The 21,483-nt window shown below is 45.1% G+C and overlaps 1 protein-coding gene and 1 long non-coding RNA gene across 5 annotated transcripts in view; one reads left to right on the top strand and one right to left on the bottom strand.

Annotated features, from left to right (window-relative positions):
* TBC1D8 (TBC1 domain family member 8) overlaps window positions 1-21,483 on the top strand; it is a 142,700-nt gene that overhangs the window by 114,818 nt on the left and 6,399 nt on the right. For 2 of the 4 annotated variants that reach the window (XM_063713527.1, XM_054547824.2), the window contains exons 9-18: window positions 407-557; window positions 2,820-3,034; window positions 4,203-4,320; window positions 6,810-7,095; window positions 8,149-8,278; window positions 8,435-8,533; window positions 9,135-9,203; window positions 14,064-14,304; window positions 14,843-14,908; window positions 19,325-20,139. In XM_063713527.1, the coding sequence (XP_063569597.1) occupies window positions 407-557; window positions 2,820-3,034; window positions 4,203-4,320; window positions 6,810-7,095; window positions 8,149-8,278; window positions 8,435-8,533; window positions 9,135-9,203; window positions 14,064-14,304; window positions 14,843-14,908; window positions 19,325-19,392 (1,443 nt within the window). In that variant the 3' untranslated portion in view covers window positions 19,393-20,139. Of the gene's footprint in view, window positions 1-406; window positions 558-2,819; window positions 3,035-4,202; window positions 4,321-6,809; window positions 7,096-8,148; window positions 8,279-8,434; window positions 8,534-9,134; window positions 9,204-14,063; window positions 14,305-14,842; window positions 14,909-19,324; window positions 20,140-21,483 lie in introns of those variants that run through there. The other 2 variants (XM_024242239.3, XM_024242238.3) reach the window with 1 other exon arrangement.
* On the bottom strand, window positions 12,237-17,579 carry LOC129057632 (uncharacterized). The gene is made up of 3 exons (XR_008522259.2): window positions 17,383-17,579; window positions 14,178-14,350; window positions 12,237-12,929 (listed from the first exon to the last, which is right to left on the bottom strand). It is a non-coding gene; the product is annotated as an uncharacterized LOC129057632 (long non-coding RNA).

Genomic DNA, 21,483 nt, shown 5'->3' with positions numbered 1-21,483 from the left:
CTGAGCTGACCAGTGTCTTTTTGGTAGATGCAACATCCAGAGAAAGCTTCCCCCAGCGTCCCCCTTACCCACCCCTCCCTCCCATCTGATTTGGGCTACTTTAATACTTGGATTCACATATCCTTGTTACCAGCCTTGCTAAGGAAATTTCATTTTATTTGTATAAATGCTCCCACTGGGCTCTGAGCTCCTGCAGGGCCTTACTCTGTGTTGTTCATCTTTGCGTCCTCTGTGCCCCCGGTAGAGGTTCAGAAATATTTGCGACTTGAATACAGGTGTCCTTGCCCGTTGCTGTTGGCCCCTCGGAGGGCAGAGGCAGTACTTCCTCCATTACCAGTGGTGCATCGGTGGGCGGGGGGCGGTGAGGACGGACTTCTTTGTACATTAAGAATATTCCCATTTCCAGTCCAGAGAACAGATAAAAATAAGCCTGTGGAATGACCACTTTGTGGAATACGGCAGAACCGTGTGTATGTTTCGCACAGAGAAGATTCGGAAGCTCGTAGCCATGGGCATCCCTGAATCTTTGCGAGGGAGACTCTGGCTTCTCTTCTCAGGTAAGCACTCTTGGTGTCTGTAAGCTAATTGTTCTTTTTGTCATGCACACAGGAACAGCCCGGACCGAGCAGCGCGTGTGTTTATGTGCAGATGAAATGGTTCTGTCTTTGGGTCATTCCTGTGATTTCCCAGCTGAGGATTTCCACCCCCTGTTGTATCAGCTGTGGGACCTGGGTCAGGCTGCCTGGGCCTCTGGGCTGTGGCATCCAACTGGGTAAATGCAAGGTCTGGGCACAGTGACGGCCACTCTTTTAAAAATGCCTTCACGAGGCTCTACATAGTGCTGAGAATTCTATTCAGAACCCCCTGGAAGTGAAGTGTCTATAGTGTGTGAGCTCTGAAGTAGATGAAACAAAAAGTCCTCATCCATTGTCAACTGGCTGGGCTGCTGAAACACATCCCTCAGAGTGTGGCTGCCATGGGTCCCTCCTCCAGTGAAGACACATGGCAGGCACCAGAGGCAAAAGTGCAGATTTCTCTTCTGTTCCGTTTCCTCTTTTGTGCTGGACCCATTCAGGGAGGGCCTCTTTTAGCCTCAGAGCCCTGGGGCCTCTCCCCGCGCCCATTGGGGAATGCCTGGAAACCCTCATCAGGACATTTAATGATGGATGGGCTGAGCCTGGGACCAAACTTCCCCAGGGACATACTGGGTAGGCATTTGTCTGTCCCTCCATATCAACTGTGAGCGACTTGCTCCTTGGGGCAAAGGAGCTTGGGCCCGAGGGTAGGAAGGGAAGGCCCTGCCATTGGAGTATGGCTTTGCTGCTCCTCAGGGTGCTGTGGGAGGCCAGGTGAGAGGGTCCCTTCCCCAGATGACCCCATGGCGCTCTTGTCAGCAGGGAGGCGCCTGGAGGCTGGGTTGGGTACCTGTGCCCTGCTCCGTTACTCTTCCTGGGACTGGAAGCAACTCTTGTCCTACTTCACCATCAGCCTCTTGCTGGTTCCTTATCTACCCCCCAACTTTGTCCCTCACTTTCCTCTTCCCTGTCTCCCCCCAGCCCCCAAACTCCTGCCCGAGATGCCCAGACACAGCCCTCATGCTTTCTGGCACACTCACTGTGTTGGGTGTGGTCAGTGGTCACTGATGCTGCCTGCACCACTGCGCCCCTCGTCTCCTTCCTGCCTCCTGGCTTCTGCAGCTAACTTCCAGAGGTGCAGCATTGAAACACCTCCTTTTAAAAGTGAAAAATGTCTTCTGTATTTGTGTATGTAAAAATAACAACATACATTCATAGTTGAAAAATAAAGCCATGGAGGAGCGAGCAAAGACAGTGACCTTCCTCAGAATCCCACCACCTGATGGTGAGGCCTGTCACTGCCCAAGGTCTCCATTCCTCTAGGTCTCTCTAACGCATATGCACACACACACACGTGCACACACACATGCCTGCACAGACACATGTGCACACACATGCACACACTTTTCATAAGGGATGCATTCATCCCTTCATCTTGCCCGCCCGCTGAGGCCTGGGCCGTAGCTCTGGCTGTGGGTGGCTGGCGCAGGAGTTTTCCGGGCTGGGCCCTTCTGCTGCAGTTTGTGCATCTCAGACCTGACTTCAGAATTGCATGTGGGTGCCGTGCTGCTGGCCCCTTTGCTTCATCATAGCTGCGCCCCCTTCATGTGCCTCATGCATCAGTGCTCAGTGTCATTTCTTGTTGAATTAATGCATGAAATTTGCGTGTGTGTATGTGTATGCTTGCACACTCCTGCTACTAGGGAATACAATGTGTTAAAAGCATATTAGTACAGTTATTTGTATTATGAGTTTTCTCCCCTTCGTCGTATAAGGTTATTCTTAGAAAAGCCGTACTATTTCTTTTATTTCTGTTTTTTTGACTAGGCTACATGGCAGAAATGAAGTCCTTACTCTGTCGCCCAGGCTGGAGTGCAGGGGCATGATCTCAGCTCACTGCAACCTCTGCCTCCTGGGCTCAAGGGATTCTCGTGCCTCAGCCTCCTGAGTAGCTAGTATTACAGGCACCTGCCACCATGCCTGGCTAATTTTTGTATTTTTAGTAGAGACAGGGTTTCACCATGTTGGCCAGGCTGGTCTCGAACTCCTGACCTCAAGTGATCCACCCGCCTCGGCCTCCCAAAGTGCTGGGATTACAGGCGTGAGCCACTGCACCCGGCCAATATTTTGTCCCTCAGTAAGTAACAAGACCCCACTGGGGTCCCCTGATGGGACCAGCGTCCTCTTCATCATGACACCATCCTAGTAATCATTCCCCCTTGAAACATTGCTTTTAAAACTCAGATGCGGTGATGGATCTCGCCTCACACCCTGGTTACTACGGGAATCTGGTGGAGGAGTCCCTGGGGAAATGCTGCCTGGTAACCGAGGAGATAGAACGAGACCTGCACCGCTCCCTGCCAGAGCACCCCGCCTTCCAGAACGAAACGGGAATCGCTGCTTTGAGGAGAGTCTTGACAGCCTATGCCCATCGGAACCCCAAGATTGGATACTGCCAGGTGAAAGGGGTGTGCTCTGGGGCGCAGAGAGTCTTTAGTTGGTGTCTCACGTTGTCCTTCCCAGGGTTTCATTTCCATTCCCAGTCATCTGGTCCTGAGTGTTGTCATGTGAAGGCGCTGTACTCGGTCCCTTTCCGGAAAGAAAGTATCAAATGAGGGCCAAAGGGACTCATCTTCTTATATCAACAGATCATGAGGTCAGGAGATCGAGACCATCCTGGCCAACATGGTGAAACCCCATCTACTAAAAATACAAAAATTAGCTGGGCATGGTGGCGCGTGCCTGTAATCCCAGCTACTCAGGAGGCTGAGGCAGGAGAATCACTTGAACCAGGGAGTCGGAGGTTGCAGTGAGCCGAGATCGTGCCACTGCACTCCAGCCTGGCAACAGAGCGAGACTCTGTCTCAAAAAAAAAATTTACCGAGTGCCTGAAAAGAGAAACGTGCATGTGTAGTGGTTGTTGGTGGCAGGGCAGATTCAGTCTTCAGCGCCCCTCTTGAGCTCAGACGTAGGAGGGCATTAATAGAATTTCTAGACCTCTACAGAAATTACAGGAATTATTTAAAATGGCAGTGCCATTTGGGGAGGAAGATGATGATCAGGGCCAGTCCCCTTCCTTTAGGACATGTGAGTGGAGGTGACATGTCTGCTGAGCTTTCCCAAGCTGAGGGTGTGGTCAGCAGGCACAAAAGGAAAATTAGTCCATTAAAGCAGCAGCCAAACCCAGCACAAGCCGGGATTAGTGAAGCTCCTGACATTTAAAAATTTAAGATTTCAAACTTTGTTTCCTGTGAATAAGCAAAGTCAGCGAGCGAATTAAGTTGTGTGTGTGTGTGTGTGTGCACGTGCGTGCATGTGTGTGTCTGCTTGAACAAGCAGAGAATAGCTGGATTTAAACCAACCCTAAGACTTGCACCACAGCTAAATTCCACATTGCTAGATGGGGACCGGAGCTGAGTGGTGGACGATCGCTCAGCTGGGCGTGTCCTGTGAGGACCGTGTTGCTATCATGGTCATTCCACTGCACAGTGTCAGTGTGGTTGGTGTATGCTGGATCTGTCACCTATGAAATCTTTTCTTTGTGGGTTGTTTGGGCTTGGATGCTTGTAACATCTCTGTGGCATCACATGGGCCGGTCAGTAACTGCCCTCCTTGACCCCCGAGCAGTCCATGAACATCCTGACCTCCGTGCTGCTGCTGTACGCCAAGGAGGAGGAAGCCTTCTGGCTGCTGGTTGCTGTGTGTGAGCGGATGCTGCCCGATTACTTCAACCACCGAGTGATCGGTAAACAGACCCCCTTCCTCCTCCTGTGTATCTGGGGAACAGTGACAGAGTCTGGGCAGGATGTTTCTCATCAGTCCTGTTTATAAAATCTCTCAGTACCACTCAGTTAGTCTGTTTGCAAACACAGTTTGACTCCTGAATTTGCAAAACTAACTCGGGAAATTCTCTGCACAGTTCTGACAGTGTAGTGGAATAAAGAAACTCAAACACATTCCTGCTACAAAGACCTATAGAGTTGGGATTAAAACAAACACATGACTTTAGATGGATAGCTGAACTTACAAGAAGGGAAGAAAGATCCAAGGCCCAAGAAACAAGTCAGAAAGTGAAAACCAGGGTGGTTTTATATGGATGCCATGGCCTGGAAAGGGAGAGTAGGGGCCTGGGGGGATGCCTCTCGGTAGCTCAGGGAGCTCGTTCAGACAGGAGGCTCTCGGTTCCCCTAGAGAGAGGAGGTAGGTGGGACGGAATTAGAGACGCTCAAGGCCCATGTGGTCAGTTAAAGGGCAGACTTGGAAAAGTCCCCCACTTCCATAAGGACATCTTAAGAAAGCTCGTTGGCTGCTGTCTGGACTCTGGGTAACCTGTGGCCTTGCAACACTCCTGCACTGGGTACCTGACTTTCATGTGGTTGAGATTTAAATGTATGCTGTCTCTGTAGTCCAGCAACCTCCTAGTAAACAATACAAAAGTGGTTTTGGTCTGGTGATACTCTTAAGGACTCTTCTTAGTAATTCAGATGAGAGATGGAGCTGGCCCAAAATTAGGGTGGCAGCCCTGGGAACAGAACCAACTTCAGACAGAATTTAGCAACTGAGTGGATGTAGGAGCAAGGAGGGAAGAAGGCGCCTTTGAAGACTGTGTCCTAAGGACTGAAGGGTGGCCCCTAGGAATAAGAAGGGGCAGGTGGGTGGTGTGGTCAGCTGGGAAGGCAGTGATGGCTCTGTGCCTTCTGGCCCAAGTGTGCCCTTCCCTGAGCCTTCGGCCGTGTACACCGGCTCCTCTGTGTGCCTGAGTGGCTAGCTGGCTTGCTTCCCTTTTTACTTTGTGTTGTGGGAAGCAGTGTAAGGAACAGAGTAGCAAGGAGTAATTAAAACCTCGGCTTCATTGAGAGACATGCTGTCAAAGCCACTGTTGATGATTGTTGCTATGTGACAGCTCATATGCAACAGTGCCAGCTAGACCCTCTGTGAGAGTGCCTGTGCCTGTGTGGACACTGCCCCAAGACAGGAGGGGACCATTGGAACACACGCATCACCCCAGCAAGTTATCTTCTGCCCCCTTCCTGCCATAGGCAACACCTGGTACTGAGTTCTAACACCATGGATTAATTTGGCCTACTCTTGAACCTTGTATAAATGTAATCATGGAGGACGGGGTCTTCTGTGTCTGGCTTCCATCACACAGCAGGGCATCTGTAGGAAGCAGCAATGTTGTTGGTGCATTTGTAGAGCTTGCTCCTCTTTGTTGCTGAGTAGGATTTCACTGGTGTGCTTGCCCAGTCACCTGCTGATGTGCATTTGAGTTGTTTCCAGTCTTGGAATATGATAAAGTAGCAATGAGCAGTCATATAAGTCTTTTTATGAATATATACTGTCATTTTTCTTGGGTATTTACCTAGGAGAATTGTGGGGTCATAGGTTAGATGTATGACTTAATAAGAAACTCACAGTGTTCCAGAGTGGATGTAACGTGTTCATTTGTCTCATATCAGCATTGTAGGAGAATTCAGCTTGCTCCACATCCTTGCTAACACTTGGTATTGTTCATCTTTTTAATTTTAGGCATCTAGTGGGTAAGAAGTGGTATAATTATGGTGGTTTTAATTTGCATTTCTCTGATGATTAATGATGTCTCTTTGCTTACTGACCATTTGTTTATTGGCTCTTCTGAGTGTTTAAATCTTTAGCCTCTTTAAAAAAGGTTGGTTGTTACCTTCTTACTAAGTTGCAAGAGTTCTTTCTTTTGAATATAAGACCTCTGTCAGGCATATGGATTGCAAATATTTTCTCCAAGTTTGAAGCTTGCATTTTCATTTTATTAATGGCGTCTTTTAGAGAACGGCAGTTTTAATTTTGATGAAGTCCAGTTTACAGTTTTTTCTATGGTTAGTACTTTTTATGTTGTAAGAAATGTTGTATTTCTCTTAAATGTCTTCTAAAAATTTTACAGTATTAACTTTTATATGTAGGTCTATGGTCTATTTCAGATATATTTTTCTGTATGGTGTGAGGTAGGGGCTAATGTTCCTTTTTTATTTCCCCCATGCCAGTTTCCAGCTGATTAAGCAGTATTTTTTTTAAAAGGCTATCTTTTACCCATTGAATTACCTTGATCTAAAAGTCAGAATCAATGAACTAAGCATGGACGCTTTTCTGGACTCAAATTCCATCTCTTTGTTCTGGTTACCTCAGAGTGATTTTAATTTCAGACTGACCTTAGATAGTGAGTCCCACCCCAGCCAGAGCCCTGTGGCCTTTCTTTTCCAGGGGCACAAGTGGACCAGTCTGTCTTTGAGGAGCTCATCAAGGGTCACCTCCCAGAGCTGGCGGAGCACATGAACGACCTCTCAGCCCTGGCGTCCGTCTCTCTCTCGTGGTTCCTGACCCTGTTCCTCAGCATCATGCCTCTAGAGAGTGCGGTGAATGTGGTAGATTGCTTCTTCTACGATGGCATCAAAGCCATCTTCCAGCTGGGACTGGCTGTGCTTGAGGCCAATGCTGAGGACCTGTGCAGCAGCAAGGACGATGGCCAGGCCTTGATGATCCTCAGCAGGTGGGCCCCGCTGCGCCTCTGTGGCCAGCCAGAGATGGAGGAGGCAGCAGCACGTGCCCAGCAGGGCCATCGGTGGGGAAGTTGTTTTTTTTTTATTGAGACAGAGTCTCACTCTGTCGCCCAGGCTGGAGTGCAGTGGCACAATCTGCTCACTACAACCTCCGCCTCCCAGCTTCAAATGATTCTCCTCCCTCAGTCTCCCGAGTAGCGGGGACTACAGGAACCCACCACCATGCTTGGCTAATTTTTATATTTTTAGTCGAGACGGGGTTTCACCATGTTGGCTAGATTGGTCTCGAACTCCTGGCCTCAAGTGATCCACCCGCCTCGGCCTCCCGGAGTGCTGGGATTACAGGTGTGAGCCACTGCCTGGCCCCTGTGGAAGTTTTCTGTTCGACTCTGCCTCTTGACATTGTGTGGCCTCCCAAGCCAGTTCGCCGTGTGGCACTGTCGCAGGCATGGGGTGAAGGGTGCCATTGTCCCTCACTGCTTTCCACGGTGAGAAAGTCCAGGAAGAGCAGGGCCATAAATGCTTTTCTTTAAGAAGATTAAATGTCTTGCATTTAGATGGACTCACAGGGGCCTTGAACAGGGCTCGGGGGACACCAGGCATCATGGGCATCAGGCAGCCAGCTAGAGGTTGCAGACATTTTCTGCATAAGGCTAGTGAGCAGCAGTGAGGGAAAAGGCCCACTAGGTTGAGCGCCAGAGCTGGGCTTTCTAGGAGCTGAGGGCAAGTCAGATGACATTGAAAGAGGGGGTTCTCTTTCAGAGCATGATGGAAGCTTAACCTTGCATGTATGCCCAGAATGTTGGGCTTACTTCACTGGAGAGTTTCAGGCCTGGAAAGCCACCCGTGGAGCCCGATCCACAAGCCGGGCTTCATGACTGCCTCTCGCATCTCTAAAATGAGCCGAGCAGCTGCAGCCTTGCCCTCCTCCCAGGTGTTGGTGTTTGGAAGTGCCCTGGCATGTCTGACACTGTGAAGGCAGCCCATGTTGTGTGGTACCCGAATGAGGATGGACTTGGGTGTTGACGGGGCGGTGTGTTCAGGTTTCTAGATCACATTAAGAATGAGGACAGCCCAGGGCCCCCAGTTGGCAGCCACCATGCCTTTTTCTCCGATGACCAGGAGCCCTACCCTGTGACTGACATTTCAGACCTGATCCGGGATTCCTATGAGGTAACGGGAACCCCCGCCCCATTCCCCGTTGCAGCCCCTAACCCCCCGGGAATTGTGACTGGGGGATGGACGTGGAAGGAGGTTCCTGGGCCACTTCCTGTTTCCACACTTTGGATGAGCAGGGGACTGAGCAAGTGGTCCCTTGTTTCCCTGCAGAAATTTGGAGACCAGTCTGTGGAGCAGATCGAGCACCTGCGTTACAAGCACAGGATCAGGGTCCTCCAAGGCCACGAGGACACCACAAAGCAGAACGTGGTGGGTAGCGGACGCCTCACCCCCGGTGATCACGGTATTGGGGAGCCAACCTGGGAGTGCGCATCCTTTTTGGTCATGTCATAAGAACGCCAGTTTTGAAAAATGTATATATTTTTTTGGATTATATTAACAACTTAAAGGTGAAGTAGTGTAGAAACAATGTGAGCTTTGGAGCCAGGTGGTGAGTGTACTCAACACTGTGAGCCTGTTTCCCCCGTGTAAAATGGGGATAACAGTGCCTGCCACACAGTTAAATGAGGTTGGGGTCTATAATGCCTAGCACAGGGGGCCCGCAGGGGCATTAGCTGGCGCTCAGAAGGCTCCTTCTGCTCATGCTGTTTCTCTGCTAGCTTCCTGGCTTCCATTAGAGCTCGGTAGGTTTGTCCTTAGGCACTGATGTGTGAACTGAAAAGAGGCTAAGGATGAAACACCTGGGAAAGATACCTGGAAGTGATCTTTATGTCAGAAAAGAGACTTTGTGGGAGGGAAGCTGGTGCACGGGCCCCTTGCGTCGCCTTCAGGAGGAAGAGTCCCCTCCTGCCCTGACCCCCGAGGGTGCAGGCCTAGATTTCACGCCATTGCTGTTTATTCTTTCCTCAAGCTTCGAGTCGTTATCCCGGAAGTCTCAATTCTTCCTGAAGACCTAGAGGAGCTCTACGACTTATTCAAGGTACGCAGCTCTGGGAGGATGAGGGGTTCCAGGCCCTGAGCTGGCCCGAGCCGCGGTGCCCAGCCTGCCCAGGGGACAGCATGCAGCTGCCTGCAGGGCTCTGCAGAGCAGAGGCCGGAGCTGCCCCCCTTGAAGCTGTCTTAGCCTGCCTACCTGCTTCTACCCAGAAACCTCTCTCTCCACCCTCCGCCCTGGAACGTGGGAGGAGGGAGCTGGGGTGCTCTTTGGGCAGCCCAGCAGGCCTGGCCTCGCACTGGAGCTGCTGCACTCTGCTGGGAGGGCTTTGGAGCTGTGATCTACTCTGCTCACCACTGCTCTAGTGAGTGCAGGCTCTGGGCCCTGCGGCAACCCTTATTGAAATCATCACCTGACATACTTTTTAATTAATTTTGATCCCGCCCCACAGTACATGCATGCATATTTTCCTATTTGTGTGGCAGGTATGCATGCAAGTTCATATTCTGTTTTTCCTTAACATTCTTCCATGTTGCTGTATAGTCTTAATCATTTTTAATAACTCTATGATCTGTCATATAGCTAATACTTAATATAGTTAACGAGATTTTTAATATTTGGATATTTACCGGGAATCATCTTGCAAAGAACATCTTCAGGCACGTTACTAGAGTTGTCTTTCTGAAAACAGTGAATGGAAATGAGGAAGAGAGGCAGGCACATTGGGGTGGACTCTTGCTACCCTGGCAGAGAACGGGAGGAAGCGCAGTTGCAGAAAGCAAGCCTGGCAGGGAAGGGAGTGCGGCTGCCCCAGCTCGTCTTGGTGGGGGCTCCGAGCCCCTTTCCCTCCTGAGCCTGGGTTCCCAGCACGATTGAAATGACAGTCAGCACAGTCTAGGGCTTTGGAAGCCATGGAGCAGGCCTTTCCCTGCAGTCACTGACTGCAGGGTTGTTGGGTTAGTTAGTAGGTTCCTCACTCGTCATTCCTAATGAGCAGGATGTGTGGTGAGAATTAGCAGGCCGCTTTCTCCCATACACATCATGTTTGCAAGTTTTATTGTTTCCTTTGTTATGTGAAGGCAAAATATGAAGTCAAAGGTTACTTGGTATCCCAACCCCCCCAGCCTTATTTTGGCTTTCAAGGAAGGAAAACAGGGAATACTAGGAACATAAAAGTAGGCAAACAAATTATGTGAGTTTTGGCTTGTGTTTTTTTACCTTAAAAAGACTTTGATTTATTTAGGGCTAATTGTTCTCAGGTTGAGAGAGTAGGAACCATCGCACGTCGGAATTTATGTAATTTAAAGGATGGCTTTAAATTCACAATAAAAAAAAAATTCATTAAGTACCAGCCACATCATTCATGTTTCATAGGAAAGATTAAAGAAGGCCTTCAAAGCCAACCATGCTGGTTTCCTGTTTTTATGCTTCCTATGAAGGACCAACAGTGTTGGTTAGTACTTGAGGAAATTTATTTTTATTGTTAGTTTAAAGCCATTCTTTAAATCACATAAATTCAGGTCTGTGATATCTCCTTTTTTCTCAAATTGAGAACAGCTTCATTACTTTATCTCTGCAAGTAGGATGTGAACAGTATAAATACAGACTTGGTGCATAAGCTACTCCTGGAAGCATCGGGGCCTGAAACGGTGCCTTGTGTATTCCACAAACACGTTCCTACTGCTAAGCAGTGAAATTCACCCAGTGTTGCTGGGTTATTGTGCTCTAGAGAGCATGTGGTCTCTTCGGTGTTATTTTGCTTCCTTTCATGTTCTGCGTAAGACTTATTTTCAAAGTTTAATTGAAAGACACAAAGCTAAATAAAATTATACCCACTCTTACCATTGAGAAAAGAAAAACAAAGCTTCTAAGCAAGAAAGGAAAGTGGCCGGGCGCAGTGGCTCACGCCTGTAATCCCAGCACTTTGGGAGGCTGAATCACTTGAGGTCAGTAGTTCGAGACCAGCTTGGCCAACATGGTGAAAACCTGTCTCTACTAAAAATACAAAAATTAGCTGGGCGTGGTGACGCGCTCCTGTAATCCCAGCTAGGCGGGAGGCTGAGGCGGGAGAATTGCTTGAACTTGGGAGGTGGAAGTTGCAATGAGCCAAGATCACAGCCACTGCACTCCAGCCCTGGCAACACAGTGAAACTCCGTCTCAAAATAAATAAATAAAGATTTAAAAAAAAAAAAAAAGGGCCTATCGTGCCCCTATACCCTCCCTGTACAGGTAATTACGGTAAACAATGTGCATATCTTTCCGGAACTTTCCCTCTTGTATCTATCTATAAATACACACATGCCTACAATACAAACACACACTTTTCTTTCCCCACAGAAGTGAGATTATGGTATGTATAATACCTGCAGTTTTTTTGTTTGTTTCAGTTGGCCATGTATCATGAACTTTGTTCCAGATGAGAATCTATAGATCTTTTCTCACACTTTTTTAGTGATTGCAGGTTCCTTGTAGGGCCGAACTCTGATATATTCAATTATTCATCTCTTGAGTGACATTTGTGTTGCTTCCAGTTGTTGCTGCTTGACACTGAGCACCTGTGCATTTCCTGGATCCCAGTGCTGCTGATTCTGTAGAATGGGTTCCTTGAGGTGGAACTGTTGGGTCATGGGTGACGTATATATTCAACTTTAGTCAATACTGCTAAAGCTTTTTTAATTTTTTCAAATTACAGTTCTGGCTGGGCACGGTGGCTTACGTCTGTAATCCCAGCACTGTGGGAGGCCAGTGCGGGTGGATAACTTGAGGTCCAGAGTTTGAGACCAGCCTGGCCAACATGGTGAAATCCCGTCTCTACTAAAAATACAAAAATTAGCCGGGCGTGGTGGCATGCACCTGTAGTCCCAGCTACTTGGGAGGCTGAGGCAGGAGAATTGCTTGAACCTGGGAGGCAGAGGTTTCAGTGAGCCAAGATCGTGCCATTGCACTCCAGCCTGGGCAACAAGAGTGAGACTCTGTTTCAAAAAAAAAAAAAAAAAAAAAAAAATTACAGTCCCACTGATGGTGTCTAAGAGGACTCATTTCCCCACACTCCACACCCACCCAGCATTTAATATCATGTATCTTTTAAAATTTTGCTAGTCCAGTGGAAAATTGCATTTCATTTTAATTTAAACTTGTTTTCTCATTAATGAGGTTGAGTGCCAGTTCACATTTATTGGCTAGTTGTCTACTCTTTTGAATCACCTGTTCATATTCTTTGCCTATTTTTATAGTGGTTTGTTTTCCTGTGAGATTCTATGTGAACTAATATTTGTCCTTGGCGTATGCATTACAACCATTTTCTTCTGCATTTTATGGGATGTTGATGTGACAGTCCACACGAATATACATAGAAATTCATGGTGTGCCTGGGTTTTAAGGAACAGAAATTTATGAGACCTTTATTTCACACTTAAAAGTTGTTGTGGTTATTTTCATGATTCTGTAATGACTATTTAAATAACATGGCTGCAGTGAATATGACAGTAAAATTATAAATGGCATTTTGGTCTCTATTTGAGGATATGAGCTTGCAGACTACAGCATCTGCCCTTGTTTTTGTCCCATCCTGTGGACAGAGGACATTGAAATGGTCAAGAAACCTGCAGTTATTGGGAACTACTTCAGACTTTTGTGAACTGGGATGTCCAAAGAGATGATGTAGTCATTTAGTATGGGTGGAAATGATGCATTCCGAAGAGGCTCACCTGGTCCTCAGCGATGGGGCCGGTTTTGTTAGTTTTCAGTCTATTTCCAAGACTTCAACTCACCTTAAAAAAAAAAAAAAAAAAAAAAAACTTAAAAAAAATTGTTAATGTATTCATGTGGTTCAGAATTCAGAAAGTATTAAAAATATGCAATAAAAAGTCTCACTTCCACCTCTGGGGCCCTCCCCGCAGGTAGCTAGGGTTATTAGTTCCTTCTGTATCCTACAGATGTGGCTAGTCCTTTTTGATTTTTAAATAATATGATTTTGGTTCAGTCACAGTGGCTCATGCCTATAATCCCAGCACTTTGGGAGGCCAAGGCGAGTGGATCACCTGAGGTCAAGAGTTCGAGACCAGCCTGGCTAACATGGTGAAACCCCGTCTCTACTAAAAATACAAAAAAATTAGCTGGGTGTGGTGGTAGGCACCTGTAATCCCAGCTACTTGGGAGGCTGAGGCACGAGAATCGTTTGAACCTTGGAGGTGGAGGTTGTAGTGAGCTGAGATCATGTCACTGCATTCCAGCCTGGGTGACTGAGCAAGACTCTGTCTCAAAAAAAGGAAAACAAACAAACAAAAAAATGCTCTGTTGCCCAGGCTGGAGTGCAGTGGCATGATCTCGGCTCACTGCAACCTCCGTCTCCCGGGTTCAAGTGATTCTCCTGTCTCAGCCTCCTGAGTAGCTGGGATTACAGGTGCACACCACTACACCCAGCTAATTTTTTGTATTTTTTAGTAGAGACGGGGTTTCACCGTGTTGCCCAGGCTGGTCACGAAATCCTGAGCGCAGGCGATCCACCCACCTCGGTCTCCCAAAGTGCTAGGATTACAGGCGTGAGCCACCGCGCCCGGCCAAAAAAGTACGATTTTAAGTGAAAATATCAGAATAAAAATTGTGTGTCTTCTATAATGAAAACTATGTTAGCTGAACTGTACATTTAAAAATAGTTAAATTGGTACATTTTACGTTATGTATATTTTACCACAATGAGAAACAAAAAAACCTTGATAAAAAAAGAAACCAACGTGAAAATTACATGTTCATGTGGGTAAGGATGTCAGAGTAACAAGGGAACACTTTTACGTATCCAGTTAGAGTGGTGACATTGTGAGTCATTTATTATTTTATTTGTTTGTGTTAACAACGTGGCTTGTTCAATAAGTGCTAAGAGCTCCCTTTCCCCCTCTTGTTTGAAGAGAGAACACATGATGAGCTGTTACTGGGAGCAGCCCAGGCCCATGGCCTCACGCCACGACCCCAGCCGGCCCTATGCCGAGCAGTACCGCATAGACGCCCGGCAGTTTGCACACCTGTTTCAGCTAGTCTCGCCCTGGACCTGCGGGGCCCACACGGAGATCCTCGCCGAAAGGACGTTCAGGCTCTTGGATGACAACATGGACCAGCTCATCGAGTTCAAAGCATTTGTGAGCTGCCTCGGTATGCCTCTGTGGGATTTGGCAGTGAGGTGCTTTGGGGTGTGGGTCTGTGAACAGAACACAAAGTGGATCTTTGGAGCAGGCAGATGCACATGGTGTAACACTTTTGTGACTGGCCTGACATGAACTTATGATTTTGAAATATCACTCTGCAGGCCCCTCTCGGGATCTACTTTTTGAAGGGGGATGGGAGAGGGGCCCACGTTCTCAACATGGGAGGCTGTTCACCTTGCTTTCCTTGGCATCCACGATGTGGTGGTGGCTTGTTGGGAGCCATGTTCCTAACTTTTGTCCATAAAATTAAAATGTTTTGGAAGGTATGAGGCCAGACAACATTCACAAAGTTCCTTGGAGCTCACACAGTCACCAGCCCTGCCTTTAACACTTTCATTGCTACCATGGTGTGTGTCTGGGGCAGGAGAGTTGGGGGTGGCAGGTATTGACCTTCCCCAGTTTTCTCTCCACAGTGAGTTTGTGTCCTGACAAATGGACTTTCAGCATTGGCATCAACTCACTCTCTCTTTTTAAAATTTTTGCAGATGTTATGTATAATGGAGAAATGAATGAGAAGATTAAACTATTATACAGGCTTCATATCCCTCCAGGTAAGAAAGTCCAAGTAGCAAAATCAGACTGTGCTGTGCTTCAACACAGTATCAGCTTTGTGCATGACTCTGAAGCTCTTCTCTTTTTAAAGTTCACTTATGCTTGAGGCAACAGGTGTGTGTGGCTTGGGGTTTCAGGTCACAGGTTTGAAGTTCTGTGCTGCACAGCTCTGGCAGGACCTCCCAAACTGGAGTGTGCACCAGAATCGCCTGGAGGGCCTGTTAAACCAAGTTCCTGGGACCCCGCCCTGGTTTCCAACACCCTGGGTCTGAGGACGCCTTCAGAACCTCTGGCCTGTGGAATGTGTGTGAGAGCCAGATCCTCATTACCTTAATAGTTATTTTAGGCTACTGAATCTGAAGAACCATTTCATGTTTCTAGTGCATCAGACCATGTTTTCTCCAAATTTCAGCACTAGTAACCAGGAAAAGGAAGCCATTTGGGTATCTATGAGATCAGACTTGACGTTGACGGGAACAAGACCAAGGAAACCTAAAAGGTGTTCCTTGGATCTTAAAAACTAATAGAGATGAATCAGAAATTCCAGAGGGCTCCGCCCCCCCAGTGCTGTGGTTGTGGTTCTGGTGTTGGATGGTGCCTGGGGAGGCTGCTAGGCACTGAGGGGGCTTCTAGGGCCATGATATTCTGGTGGCTTTTACAACTATTAGTGCACTTACACATTCTCCTTTATCCACTGGGCATATGTCCCAAGAACCCCCCCAACTCCCCGTGGATGCCTGAAACTGTGGATAGTACCAAACCCTATATACACTAGATTTTTTCAGTCTGATCACCAGGATGGCTAATGAGTGACTAACAGGCAGGTAGTGTAGACCTTGAGGAGATACTGGACAAAGAGAGGATTCACGTCTGGCCTGGGATGGAGTGGAGCAGCACAAGATTTCAAAATGTTACTCAGAGCAGCGTACAGTTTAACACTTCGGATGAGGGGGACTACTGTACAAACATTGAAGATGCACCTAGACTTGACTTGTGGGCTTTCTGGGTCTACTTCCCGGATGCAGCCATTACTGAACTGGCATCTTCTACCTTAGGCACGCTCTCCCCAGTGAGCATTCTGTGCTGGCCACACAGTCCCTCCTTGGCCTTCTCATTGACAATGTGCACTATTATGACTTGAGTGCAAATTGTTTATTATTTATTTATTTTTGGTTTCCTTTTCTCTGTCAACTGATCATAAATGCAAATTGTTTAGCATCACTGAAGTTTTCTGCCCTTTATGCCAATATAAATTGAGTTTTAATTTATCCTTATTTTTCACAAATGTTTTTCTATTAACATAGAAGGCATGCATAATTGTTTATCTTCATCATATCATCATCATCATCATCATCTTTCCATAGTTGTCATTATCTATATCTGGCATTCTTAAATAGAACATGCTTGTTTTTATTTTACTCTATTATTTTATCTTGGTTTTAAAACAAACATTATTTTGGAATAATTTTAGATTTATAGAAAAGTTGCATAGATTAGTACAGATGGAATTTCACCATGATATATTTTTAAATTTATAATTGGCTTTTGAATTATCATCTAAGATTGATTTTTGATTCTTCATCGAACTTTCTTTTTTTTTTTTGAGACGGAGTTTCGCTCTGTCGCCCAGGCTGGAATGCAGTGGCGCAATCTCAGCTCACTGCAAGCTCCGCCTCCCGGGTTCACACCATTCTCCTGCCTCAGCCTCCCTAGTAGCTGGGACTACAGGCGCCCGCCACCACGCCCAGCTAATTTTTTGTATTTTTTTTAAGCAGAGACAGGGTTTCACTGTGTTAGCCAGGATGGTCTCGATCTCCTGACCTCGTGATCCACCTGCCTCAGCCCCCCAAAGTGCTGGGATTACAGGCGTGAGCCCCCGTGCCCAGCCTCTTCATCTAACTTTCTAATGAATTACTACTTGTTTCCAAATAAGTTTATTTCTAAAGGACATTTTAATTACATTGATTTATTAAAAGCATTTGTAGTCCTTCATGGTTTCAGAAAATCAATTGTTCAGACCTTTTTGAACATATCTGATTGTGATATTCATACTGTGTAACTCTGAATTTAAATCAAGTTCAATGGAAATTAAGATATGATGTATTATTTTTTAGTGTATGTTTCGTATCTGAATTTTTGATGCAGTTAAAAAAGCCTTAAGAAAATGACGAAAAAGCTAGAGTGCAGACAACCTAAAATCTCTATTTTAAAACATCATTTTCCTGAGGCCATGCAGACTCATATCTAAGTTTTTTTCATTAAATAGACTTAATTCTAACAAATACTTACTTTCATAATGAAAAACTTTTTAAAGGTGGGACAGACATACTAGTTACGAAATGAAAGTTTTCAATCACAGATCAGGAAGTATAATGAGATTACATCAAATGTGAATTTGTGTGCCTAAAGAATTCTCTTCACTTAAGTCTTATTACTTATATGTCGAAGAGGCAAGGGCAGAAAACATCAGTACCTTGCTGAAGCCCCGCCCGTGTATAACAGGTCTGGCCCTCTGCCAGGGTAATATGGGAGACAGACATCTTCGGTGAGCTTGGTTGTAAAGGCATCTGCTGCAGCTCAGGAAGCAATGAAGAGCCGAGACCCAAGGCCTCATCCATTTCCAGGAGGGCTCACTTTATGGGCTCTTGGTGACTGTAACACTGTTTAGCACAGGAACTAGCAAAGAAATATTACAGATGATTTGGTACCATGTCAGGTAATACACAGATGAAGAGTATTCCAGAAGATTATGAAATCAACAGTTTTCACTGCAGATTGATATAAACCTACGGATATTGGTCATTTTGCTTAGTTAATTATACTAATTGGACTTTCAGAGGAGAACTTCCTGGGAGAACTTTATTTCCCTTGGAAAGAAACATAACAAACTGCTGATAAAGTTATATTGAAAATGGACACACACAAATGAGACAATTTGGAGGTTTTTCTGTAAGTTTGTATACCGAGCAGACCTATGAGGACCCCTCACATCATGAGTTTCTTCTGCGAACTCTGAGATTCAGGGGATATGCTATTTTATTCACAGATAGGCTCTCTGAAAGGTTTGCCTGCCAGCCTGAATCCACATTAAAGGCTGTCCTTAAAATGTTGATTAATAAAATTGGAGCTGCTCCAGTCTTTGTGTTCAGCTTTCTGTGAAGGAATAGAAGTTTCCTTCTGAGGTCTTATACATAACCAAGTACATCTGCTGTCTAAAGGATGAGTTCTGTCAAGAAGTTGAGTTAAAAGGAGAAACCTTTTGAATAATTCCAATTTGCAGTTGGTTAAGGGTAATTATTGGCTTTTAAAAAAAAGCACTTAAAACGTTGAAAACCTGAATGAACTTAATTGATAACTGAAAGAGCACATGACATTATATTAACACATACTGACAAAATATGAATTCAAAGCAAAAATTCAACTTCGAAAAAAAGGAGGTCACAAATGTTTCATTAGTGATGTTTAGTCAGTGTTATAATTTGAATTCTAAAACCTAATTATAGATTAGCACAGCAATCTGTATGAATGAGGGAAAGCTTTGTTATTCTGAAAACTTTATATGAAAAAGTGTTGATTGGATTCGAAATCTAGTCCCATTAGCCAAAAAATCGTCAACATTACATTTGTCAGTGAAAAAGGGGTTGATATGTTGAATGAGCACATGCTTGAAGTAGAATTGGGACGGTTCAAATCCTCTATAATGACTTTTCACCAAGTAGAGAAAAAAATGCCATTTGCTTTCCCCTTCTTGTTCGGTTTCTCACTGATGGTGACAGTCTGTTTTGAAGAGATCATCGTTTTGAAGACCTAATTGGGAATTGCATGTAGCTGCTTCACTGTTAGTATTAGTATGAAAACTAATATTAAAAAGTCCTGAGCGTGCCAAGATTTTGGTAACATCTTATCCTTTTTGTCACTTGACCCTATCTTGCCTGTGATAAAGTGATGTACCATGGATATCTGTTAGAATGATCTGCTTTCCAAACCTGTGTAGTACAATTGGAAATACGCAAGATCTTTGCACAGCATGGTCTGCTTTGCCAAGGGTATCTGCAGATTAGATGGTAGGTACTGATAAATGTATACCGTTGTGTGCCACATAGGGATGTTCTGGGCAAGGATAGACAGCATGTATGATGGTGGTCCCATAGGATTACGACGAGACTGAAAAATTCCTATCTTAGCCATTGTAAACACCATAGCAAAACACATTACTCATGTTTTTGTGATGGTGCTGGTGTAAACAACTCTATTGCCGTTGTATAAAAGTCTAGCATATAAAATTACATGTAACACCTAATACTGGGTAACGATAATGAATATTATTGGTTTATGTAATTACTATACTATTTATCATTATTTTAGCATGCATTCCTTCTACTTATTAAAAAAAATAAACTGTAAAACCGCCTCAGGCAGGTCCTTCAGGAGCTATTCCAGAAGGCACAGGAGAGGACAGCTTTGTGTGTGTTATTGCCCATGAAGACCTTCAGTTGGGACAAGATGTGGACGTGGAAGACATTGATATTGATGATCCTGACCCTGTGTAGGCCTAGGCTAATGTGCGTGTTTGTCTTGGTTTTTAACAAAAAAGTTAAAAAGATTTTTTTGATAGAAAAATGTTTATAGAATAAAAATATAAAGAAAATATTTTTCACAGCTGTACAATGTGTTTGTGTTTTAAGGCAAGTATTATTACAAAAGAGTCAAAAAGTTTATAAAGTAAAAAGTTACAGTAAGCTAAGGTTAATTTATTATTGAAGATCAAGAAGACTATTTTAAAAATGAACTCAGTACAGTTAAGTGTTTATAAAGTCTATGGCAGTGTGCAGTAACGTCCTAGGCCTTCATATTCACTCACTACTCACTGATTTGCCCAGAACAGCTTCCACAGCCCTGCAACCTCCATTCATAGTAAGTGGTCTATACAGGTATACCATTTTTTTCTTTTATACCATATTTTTATAGCACCTTTTCTACATTTAGATAGTTTAGATACACAGCTACCATTGTGTTCCAGCTGCCTACAGTATTCAGGACAGTAACATGCTGTACAGGTTTGTAGCCTAGGAACAATAGACTGTATAGGCGAGGTGTGTAGTAGGTTTGTGTAAGTCCACTGTATGATGTTTGCACAATGACAAAATCACCTAATGATGCATTTCTCAGAATGTATTCCTCTCATTAAGTGACACATGACTCTATAAAATAATAGATTTCACAGAATATTTGCTGTGGAGAAAAACCTTACAAGCATTATGGAATGGGAGGTGTTTAAAATTAACATCAGTAGGACCAAAGATAGAGAGCATGTGACTACTGGTTGTCTAAGAGAGAAGTCTGGCACTCAAGTTATACCCACTATCTTGATTCTTCACTTTTTGGTCAGGCTTTTCTTACAGCTATGCTAAGAAACAATACGGCAGATAACTCTGTAAGCTCTTGCTTTTAACAGCGTGCCAATATGTAAAGGTATCTGCTGGAACCCAAGAAACTGAGGGATGCTTACACTGCTCTAAGGACCAAAATAATAATGGGAATGGCCCAAACGGCATAGGGGAAGAAGGCTCACCAGGTGAAATGGAAGCAGATTGGCTAAATGATGAATCCAGCCAGGATTAAGAGCCTCCCTCAGAGAAAAAAAAGTCATTCTAAAGATTTAGCTGGAGGAGATAATGACTTTGAAAATGGATGATGTGTTGATGAAATTTGCAAAGGTCAGCGTCTCACAGGGCACAAAAAAATGGTAGTTTAGATTCCAGTTTAACACGCAGTCCTGATATCAGCTCCAGTTTAACAGTTAAGCAGTCCTGATATCAGCTACACCAGAAATGATACCAGACATGTTTGATTTGATGATGGGCAGCTTGGGCTAGATGAAAGATCTATTCTGGCCTTGGATTGGGACCCTAAGTTAAAGTGCCACAGAAGATTTTGAAAAATATGGAAACATAGAATATAAACTTCCTTGAAAAACAAAAAAACTTTTGTGAAATTAAAAGACTGCCTCAGACCCTTTTCAACAAAAGAAAACTAAGTGATAAAGATTCCTGGTATCCAAGTCGCCAAGAAGCCACCACTAAGAAATGGGATGTATGATCCCTGCCTCCAGTAGCTGTTGCATCTCCAGTGATTTTTCTTACAGTAGATCCTTGAGAAACAAGTTAGATACCTTAGTTGATTTTCCTATCAATGACTTGGCTGTATTGGAATTTCTAATTAATCCAAGTGCAAGGCCTCGCTGCTATAATTTGATTGCTGTTTCCAACCACTATGGAGGGATGAGAGGAAGGCCCTATACTGCTTTTGCAAAATAAGCATGGTGGAGATGGGATTATTTTGATGATTACTGTAATGTCTCAACTGCATCTGAAGGCCAGATTGTGTTCAAAGCCATATGTGAATTCTACTAGAGAGAAGACGCTTATGGTGGAACTGGCTTGTCGCCTCCACAGGCATCCCATTTAGAAAGTGAGGAAGATGGCAGTGGCAATGACAATGATATAGAAAATGGAAACCATGTACAGTGTGTAATGAAGGTCCCTAAGGCCATAAAGGAGAGACCTTCCTGCTG

Source organism: Pongo abelii, chromosome 12 (assembly GCF_028885655.2).
Source record: "Pongo abelii isolate AG06213 chromosome 12, NHGRI_mPonAbe1-v2.0_pri, whole genome shotgun sequence".
Classification (NCBI taxonomy): Eukaryota; Metazoa; Chordata; class Mammalia; order Primates; family Hominidae; genus Pongo; species Pongo abelii.
The sequence above is the reverse complement of the archived record's forward strand: the minus strand, read 5'-3'. Positions and strand labels throughout refer to the sequence as shown.